Source organism: Terrapene carolina, unplaced genomic scaffold (assembly GCF_002925995.2).
Source record: "Terrapene carolina triunguis isolate 2854851 unplaced genomic scaffold, T_m_triunguis-2.0 Scaffold303, whole genome shotgun sequence".
NCBI lineage: Eukaryota > Metazoa > Chordata > Testudines > Emydidae > Terrapene > Terrapene triunguis.
This window is the reverse complement of record NW_020664654.1, coordinates 303,280-312,009: the sequence shown is the minus strand read 5'-3', so window position 1 is coordinate 312,009 and position 8,730 is coordinate 303,280. Positions and strand designations below refer to the sequence as shown.

At 55.1% G+C, this 8,730-nt stretch overlaps 1 protein-coding gene across 1 annotated transcript in view; it reads left to right on the top strand.

Moving 5' to 3' along the window:
- Positions 1–8,730, top strand: part of TPP1 (tripeptidyl peptidase 1) — a 112,146-nt gene that overhangs the window by 96,400 nt on the left and 7,016 nt on the right. Inside the window, exons 4-9 of the mRNA XM_026657754.2 lie at positions 7–170; positions 503–642; positions 976–1,126; positions 7,025–7,146; positions 7,975–8,168; positions 8,464–8,662. Of these exons, the coding sequence (XP_026513539.2) occupies positions 7–170; positions 503–642; positions 976–1,126; positions 7,025–7,146; positions 7,975–8,168; positions 8,464–8,662 (970 nt within the window). The remainder of the gene's footprint in view (positions 1–6; positions 171–502; positions 643–975; positions 1,127–7,024; positions 7,147–7,974; positions 8,169–8,463; positions 8,663–8,730) is intronic.

Sequence of the window (8,730 nt, the reverse complement as noted above, 5' to 3'; positions counted from 1 at the left end):
GGGGAGGGGGAAGGAGCTGCCGGGCACTGGGGGGGGTCTCCCTGGTCAAGCTCTGATGCTGTCTGCTGTGCTTTCGGTGGCAGGTTCCTGCTGGCGGTCGCTGTGAGTCTCGCGGGCTGGTGGTGCTCCCTAGCGCTGGGCTGGGCCCCAGAGCAGGACCAGAGTCTCCGGTAAGTGCTGCCCCATGGGTGGAGACTGAGCACCTAGTGCTGGGTTCTGCTCTGCCTGAAGGCCACCCCTCCCGTCCTCCCTTTCTCTCGCCCATGCACCTGGAACATCCTGTCGGGCAGAGTCCTGGGTCCGGGGTGTGTGGATCTCCCAGTGTAACTGCGAGTTTCCCCCACCCTCCCAGAGGTGTATTTGGGGGCCCCCCACAACACATACTAAAAAGTGAATGGTGGCCCCCTTGAGCTGCTTTGCTTATGCCTATCGCCGGCTCTGCTCATGCTGTTTGGGCCCCACTCCGTCCAAGTGGGTCACCATAGCACCCTCTTCCCCTCAGGGTCCCTGCTGAATGGAGCCACCTGGGCCGGGTCGCTCCCTTGGATGAGCTCGTGTTGACCTTTGCCCTCAGGCAGCAGAACGTGGAGCATCTGGTGAAGCTGGTGGGAAGAGTCTCAGACCCTGATTCACCTCAGTATGGTAACTGCCCTGGAGAGAGCGGGGACTGAGGGGGATCTTCCAGAGGGCCTTGGGGCTGTTCACGCAGCTGCCCTCTGCTTTACCACCCCTTCCCCCACCACCACCCGGGGAGTGCATCTCTGCCCAGCCAGTGTAGTTGCTTCTGGGCGCAGGTGCTGTGAAGAGCAGAATCTGACAACATGGAGGGAAACGTGGTGTGCTGGGAGTCCAAGGGTACAAATATGGAGATGTTTCCCTGGGGCATGGGGAGTGCTGGACTCTTCCAGGAGAGAGCTGCCTTACTGTTCTCCTGGGTAGGGGCCAACTAGCTGTCACCTCTGCCCTGTGCTGCAGGAAAGTACCTGTCACTGGAGGAGCTGCGCACACTCGTCCAGCCCTCTCTCCTGACGCTCAGCACTGTGCACAAGTGGTTGGGGGCCTACGGGATCAAGGGCTGCAAGACCATTAGCACCTTGGACTTCCTAGAGTGTGTGATGCCAGCCAGGTGAGTCCCTTGGCCGGGGGGCGGGGCTGGGCTTGCCTCATTAAATTCAGTGAGTCTTTATTGGCCACACAAGTTGTGTCGGCACTGCCTGGGTGGAAGGAGAAGCCAGGGCCCTGTAGTCTGTGTCGGGACAGGGATGTAACCCCTGCATAGGGTCCCATGCTGTGTGCTGGTTGAGCCCTTGGCAGCGCTCGGGCGGGGCGCTCCTTGGGGCGCGGAGCCAGACACCTGCTCTAAGCCGAGCGGCACGGTAAGGGGGCCAGAGAGTTGGAGAAAGGGGACAGTCAGGGACAGGGAGCAGGGGGGGTTAGATGGGTCGGGGGTTCTGGGGGGGCTGTCGGGGGCAGGGGTGTGGAGAGGGATCGAGGCAGGTAGGGAGCAGAGGGAGTTGGATGGGTCGGGAATTCTGGGGGTCCTGTCAGGGCGGGGAGCAGTTGGATAGGGCATGGAAGTCCCAGGGGTCTGTCTGGGGGCGGGGGTGTGAATATGAGGTGGGGGTGTGGATAAGGGTCGGGGCAGTCAGGGGACAGGTAGGGTCCTAGGGGGGCAGTTAGGATGCGGGGTTCTCAGGAGGGGACAGTCAGGGGACAAGAAGCAGGGAGGCTTAGATAGGGGGTGGGGTCATAGGTGGCAGTTAGTGGCAGGGGTCCCAGGAGGGGGCAGTCAGGGGACAAGGAGCAGGGGGGGTTGGGGGTTCTGAGGGGGGCAGTGAGGGGGTGGGAAGTGGGAGGGAGTGGATGGGGGCGGGGCGGGGCTAGAGTGGGGCTTCCCTCCCCCTCTCCCCCCCTCCCCCCCCCCAAGTGTCCTCTTTTTTGATTGTGGAAATATGGTAACCCTAGTTTCCGGTGTTGGCCAAGAAGTGCCCGCAGGTCTCAAGTGTCATAGAGTTTAAGACCAGAAGGGACCACCAAATCATCCAGTCTGATCTCCTGCATATCGCAGGCCACCGCTGCTCTGTCCTCGCAGTCTGCCTTGTGGTCACTCACAAGCCTAAAATAATGCTGCTGAACATATGTTTCCAGGCATGTTGTTTGGTCCATCGCATGTCACCAGGGATTTGGAATTTTACAGATCCTTGGCATTCTGTTAACCAGGCTCCAGGCTGATGGTGATTATGAAAATACTTTTGTAAATTCACAACATTGTTTCATCAAAGCACTTGGTGTAAGGTCTGGTCCGTGTAGATTTAACTGGTATGATGTACATCCATATGTAACTGGTGGTATGTCGTTCCAAAGCACGTCTCATACTCTGTTAGGTAGCTCTTAACAACACAACCGTGCAGTGCATTTGTTAGTGGCTTGGTTTCTCTTCCCAGTGTCACACAGTACTTCTCAGTTGTTTTATTGCTTCCAGTATTAGCTCCTGATACATAAACCACAATTTTCCCCATCTGTACACAATTAGCTATCCCTGGGGTCATTGTGCACATTACTCCAGCAATCCAGTATTAATGTGACTACTTTTCTATGTAATTTGTTGCCTGCTTCCACCCTCAAGCCATCAGTAACAACATCTAATAGTTCCCCTTCTATCTGCTTGCGATTGAGTAGTTTGTAGCCTGACCTTCGGCAGCTGATCACTGCGTGAAAAGTTGGATGCTCAGTGTGACAAAGTGGGGATTTTCCCTTGTTACCTTGTATGTGAGCCTATGTGAATCATACTGTTTCACATGAATGCTGTGTGTGCCTCAGTTTCCCTGTGTATTGCACCAATGTCTAGGTGGTGGGAATAAGGGGGTGTGACTTTTCCGGAGGCTGCTCCAGCTGCCTGTACCAATGCTATGACTGCCCCTTCGTAACCTCAGACCCAGGAAGGTGGAAGCTGTGTAAGCTTCTTGCCCTGGCGACAGTCTGCTCCATGGGAGAGGAGGCTCCCCCAGAGTCCTGCCTGGCTTCGTAGGGAGCAGTTCCAGAGCATCGCCCGGGGACTCCGTGACTCAGTAACAGAAAAGGGAATATTACAATGGTAAAAAAATTGTGTAATTTTCATGTCTGTCTTTTGTTTCCGTTCTGGAGTTTTTTGCTACAAACATAGCCATTTGTGGTTGAAAAACTGTGGAACTTCCTCCTTGTTGTCTTTGGCTGACTGAGATCTGGCTTCCTTTTGATGTACTTTGCAATGGCAATGCGGTATTATCAGTACCTAGAGCCACAGTTGCCAAGGTGAACTGCAATGAATGTCTAGGGTGGAGGGGCACTAGTGCCCAGATTTCTCTGGTCAGGGAAAGCATGGTCAAAGAGACTGACATATATTACCTGGCATTGGGAAAATATGGAACTTCTGTGCCTTTGGCTAAAGTGCATTTGGAGTGGGAAGCTCTGTAGAGTAGCTTAAAAGTTGGGGAGTTGGATTGTATTCCAGTGGAAATGCTGGTAGGAAATGATATTTTGAACATGTCCAAATAGTCATGCTGGGTCAGACCAATAGTCCGTCTTCCAACAGTGGCCGGTGCCAGATGCATGAGAGGGAATGAACAGAACAGGGCAACTTATCAAGTGGTCCATCCCCTGTTGTCAAGTGTCCTCTTCTGGCAGTCAGAAGGTAGGGACACCCAGAGCATGAGGTTGTGTCCCTGCCATATTGACTAATAGCCATTAACTGACCTATCCTCCATGAATTCATCTAATTCTTATTTGAACCCAGTTCTACTTTGGCCTTCCCAATATCCCTTGACAATGAGTTGCACAGGTTGACTGTGCGTTGTGTGAAAATGTACTTCCTTAAGTTTGTTTTAAGCCTGCTGCCTATTAATTTCATTGGGTGACCCCTGGTTTTCGTGTTATATGAAGAGGTAAATAACACTTCCCTGTTCACTTTCTCCACACCAGTCATGATTTTATAGACCCCTATTGTATTCCCCCCTCAGTCATCTCTTTTCTAAGCTGAACAGTCCCTGTCTTTTTAATCTGTTTCCATATGGAAGCTGTTCCATATGCCTAATCATTTTTGTTGCCCTTCTCTATAGCATTTCCAATTATTTCCAATATTCCAAGGAATATTGTTATGTAATCCCCAAAGGGAATGGTAAAGACAACTACTGAGGGGGAAGGGTGGGCACTTCCAGCTCAGCAGAAAGAAGCAGTATGTTTTTCAGGCTGACACCAGTTGTATAGCAGAGGAAAAGAGCATGCCCTTTGGGGGGAGGAGCTAACCTCTGTGACTGCCCAGTTGTTAGCTGCCAGCATCTTGCAGATGAGCAGAGGGCAGACAGTGCTCTGGAAAGCACAAAGAGACACATTCTAGAGCAGTGGTCTTCAAACTGCGGGTCGCGACCCAGTACTGGGTTGCGGAATGTAAGTCACTGGGTCGCGGTGGCTCTGGTCAGCACCACCAACCGGGCCGTTGAAAGTCCCATCGGAGGTGCTGCCCAGCCACGGCAGGCTAGTCCCTACCTGACACCACGCCGCATCCCGGAAGCGGCCAGCAGCAGGTCTGCCCCTGACCTGAGCACTGGCTCCGCACTCCTATTGGCTGGAAACCGGCCAATGGGAACTGGGGGGAGCGGTGCCTTCGGGCGAGAGCTGCCCGGAGCCGCTGGCGCACTTCTGCATAGTAGCCGGACCTGCTGCTGGCTGCTTCCGGGGCGCAGCGCGGTCTGCGGTGCCAGGACAGGCAGGACGCGTGCTTCTGCACCCCTGCTGTGACACTGACCAGGAGCTGCCTGAGGTAAGCCCGTGCCCAAGCCCTGAGCCACCCCTGCCCAGAGCCCCTTCCTGCACCCCAAACTCCTCATCCCCAGCCCAGAGCCCTGACCCCCTCCGGCACCCCAACCCTCTTCCCCAGCCCTGAGCCCCTCCTACACCCCAAACCCCTCATCCCCAGCTCCGTTGGGTGGTGGTATCAACAATTTTCTTCAACTGGGTCGCCAGAAATAAAGTTTGAAAACCACTGTCCTAGAGCAGCAGGGCCCAAAAGTCAGTCACAACGCCCAGGGGGGTCACTCCATCAGGAGATGGGACCCCGGCAATCCTGAGTGTGTGGAAAACACCATTTTACACAATGGCATCCTCTGCACAGTGTGCCCTCAGATGCACCGTACGTGTGCGAGGTCACGCTTTGCGGAAGCTGCCATTTTGAAATGGCGTCCTCCATGCTGTGTGAGGTCATGGGAAGCAATATATGTGGAAATGGTGTCATGCAAGGAAATGTTTGGGAACCACTGTCCTAGAGGGGGCATCAGTGAGGGGAAATGGAGAAAGGTTGTTTGAAGATTAAGTATGTACAGGAAAGTACATACAGGTTTGTGCAGGTCACTGTGCTGTGATTAGGCTCTGAGCCAAAGCTGCACGGCACAGATGCACCCAGGGTTACCGGGCAGGTGGTGACACCCCCCCCCAAAGCATTACCGCCCGCAGGAGACTGGCTTGGCCACAGGCAGTGTGAGATGCCCAGTGCCTGACACCCACGCAACACCTGTCAGGGCAGGTCTAGATCAGTGGCTCTGACCCAGGGGGTACACAGAGCTCTTCCAGTGGGTACATCCGCTCATCTAGGTAGCTGCCTAGTTTTACAACAGGCTACATAAAAAGCACTAGCGAAGTCAGTACAAACTAACATTTCATACAGACAATGACTTGTTTATACTGATCTATACGCTGTTCACTGACATGTAAGTACAAGTTTTATCTTCCAGTTGATTTATTTTATAATTACATGTGTGACGTTGCCCTCCATATGTTTTATGGAAATATGCTTATGAGTGTGAGTATGATGTAATGGGAATATGCTTTATGCAAAAGGTCTCTTGTAAAGTATCATAACAAAGGTTGTAACCTACTGAATATATTCCTCCTATTTGTATGTATGTATCATTCTTGTATCTGAAGCTAGAAATATGAAGTAGAACTCTGAGGTCCTATTGTAGTTATGCAAAGTGTGGGCCATTAACGGTGGTTTAGAATCTTGATGGCTCCCATCAACCAGGACAATTGGTTGTAAATGGCTCTGTTTACTTAGAAACCTTCCTGTGTGCCATGCTGGGCTGACAGCCAACTGACTCCCCCCTTCCCCCCCAAACGCTGCGCCTCTCACGGAGGTGGAGTTATCAGTCGGTCTAGGGGGCGACTTCCCTCAGCTGGAGGACCATTGTGGTGTAGACACTTACAGTTAGGTCAAGATCAGCTGCCTTACTGCCCTAACTCTGTAGTGTAGACCAGGCCTGAAAGACAATGGCCTCCAATTCCCTGCTCTTCTCCTCCATCTCTGCTTATGACATCAGCCGCTCTCAGAGCACTGAGCTAAGGGGAGGCGACCCAGCGTGTGGTGAGACAGAACCTTTGCTTTTCAGTTCACTTAGCTTGTTAAGTTAGGGGTGAGCTTGCGCTTTGCTCCTTTATTTTCGTTTTGTAACAGTCCTGAGCATCATCCCTTGAAATCACTTAAAATCTGGCTCTCTGTAGCTAATAAACGTGTCTTATTGTTTTATCTTAACCAGTCTGTCTGGATTGCGTGTGTGGGAAGCTCTGTTTGGGATAGCAGGGCTGGTGCGTATCTCGTTCTCCTGTGAAAGGACGGACCTTCCACATGCTTGCATTGTTCAGCACGTTTCTGGGAGACGAGGCTGGGGCTAGGAATTTGCTGATGTCTCCCTGTACGTAGTCCATGAGTGACCGGTCAGAGTGCTCCGGTGTGTAGCTAGGAGTGAATGCACATGCTGACAGCTGTGAGCAGGCCAGGAGCCCCAGGTTTGAGAATTATGGGGACACGGCTGTTCAGGGGTCCAGCACGTACCCTGGGGAATGGCACAGTGCACAGGGTGTGAGCAGGGCCATGCCTGGGGGAGGGCAGTGCAGGGAGGGGCAGGCCTGCCTGAGTTCCAGCAGCCCCAGGGACGGAGTGGGGAGCTGGTCCCCCTCTACCCCAGGCTGATGGGTGGTGTTTGATTCTCTCTTGCAGCACGGCGGAGCGTCTCCTGCCAGGAGCCCAGTTCCATCGCTACGAGAGCGGCCAGCGCAGCGCTGTGCGCTCCCCTGTCCCCTACACCCTCCATGAGGACCTGGCTGAACACATTGACTTTGGTATGAGCTGGCCTGGGCTGGGGGGAAGGGCTGCATGTTCCCGGCGCTGTGGAGACCTGGAGAGCTCTCAGGTTCACCTGGTGTGTGAGATGGGCTAACCCAAGCACCTGCTGCTCCCGGCTGGCTCCTGCGAGTCCTCAGCCTCTCCACTCTCCTTCGTGGCTGGGCAGGCCCCTCCTACTCGCAGACATGGTACCAGTGTTCCTAGGCCTGTCCCGGGGTCTCTACTCTGCAGATGGGGAAACAGGCCACGCGTTATTAACTAGCGCTAGCCAAGCCTGATGCTCCCACCCCCACAGAGGGAAGTGAAGGATATGGGGTGATGTTATCTGCCACTATCATGCAGCCACCTCTGGGGTGGGAAGCAGCAGCTGCTCAACAATGAGATAAGAACACTACGGAGCGTTTTGGGACAGGAGGTGAAGGGGAATCTTGGCTCCTCCCTGCAGGGAGGCGCGGAAGAGATTTGGTTGTGTGAGTACGCTGATTCTGGGGTGCTGCTGGGGAGCATCGTATACCCAATGTGAAGGGTGAGTGCCCCCTGCTGCACACCCAGAGCTCCCTGCAGCATAGAGGCCCTGGGGACCCCAAGGGGAGAGCGCCCATCCGGCAGCACCCGGCTCTTTGTGGGCCATCTCTCATCTGCACACAGGCCAGGCCAGCCCAGCCCTGCTGGGGCGGAGGTCTGGGGGGCTCCCAGCTCAGAGTGAATGAGCTTTCACTGCTCCCATGCAGACCAGAAAGGAGGAGGGGCTAGACCAGAGCCCCCCACCCCACTGGAGACACAGGCCCTAACCCTGCCTCATCTGCTTTCTCCTTGGCATCCAGTGGGTGGCCTGCACCGGTTCCCTGCGGAAAGGAAGGTGGTGACCAGAGCCTTGGGGAAGGAGGAGGCGACGGCACGGTACCAGCAGAGGGCAGCTTTCCATCTGGGTGTGACGCCCTCTGTCATCCGCAAGAGATACAACCTGACGGATGGGGACATCGGGGCATTGCCCAATAACAGCCAGGCCTGTGCCCAGGTAACCATGGTGACACCCCTCCATGACAATAGCCATGCTTCAGCCCAGGTAACCATGGTTACACACACACCCCATAACAGTGGCCCAGCCTGTGCCCCAGGACCCACGGGAACCCCCCTGTTGACAGCAGTGGCCAGGCCTGTGTGGAGGCACCGAAGCCGGCTCAGGGACAGCCAGTGGGGATCCCAGCGGGGGGTGTACGTTCCGGACCTATGTCTGGGTCTGGGGGCCCAGGGGAGGGACGGTGCTCTGGGTAGGGTGAGGAATGTCACAGCCTCCCTGCCTGTCCCCCCAGTTCCTGGAGCAGTATTTCCACCCGGCTGACCTGGCAGAGTTCATGAAGCTCTTCGCAAGCAGCTTTGGGCACCGCTCCCGGGTTGACCAGGTGGTCGGGCACCAAGGGCTGGGCAAGGCGGGGCTCGAGGCCAGCCTGGATGTGGAGTACATCATGAGCACAGGTGCCAACATCTCCACCTGGGTCTTCAGTAATGCAGGTACCGGCCCCACCCCCGACACGGGCCTGCGCCCCCCCCACCCCCCACGCAGGTACCGACCCCACCCC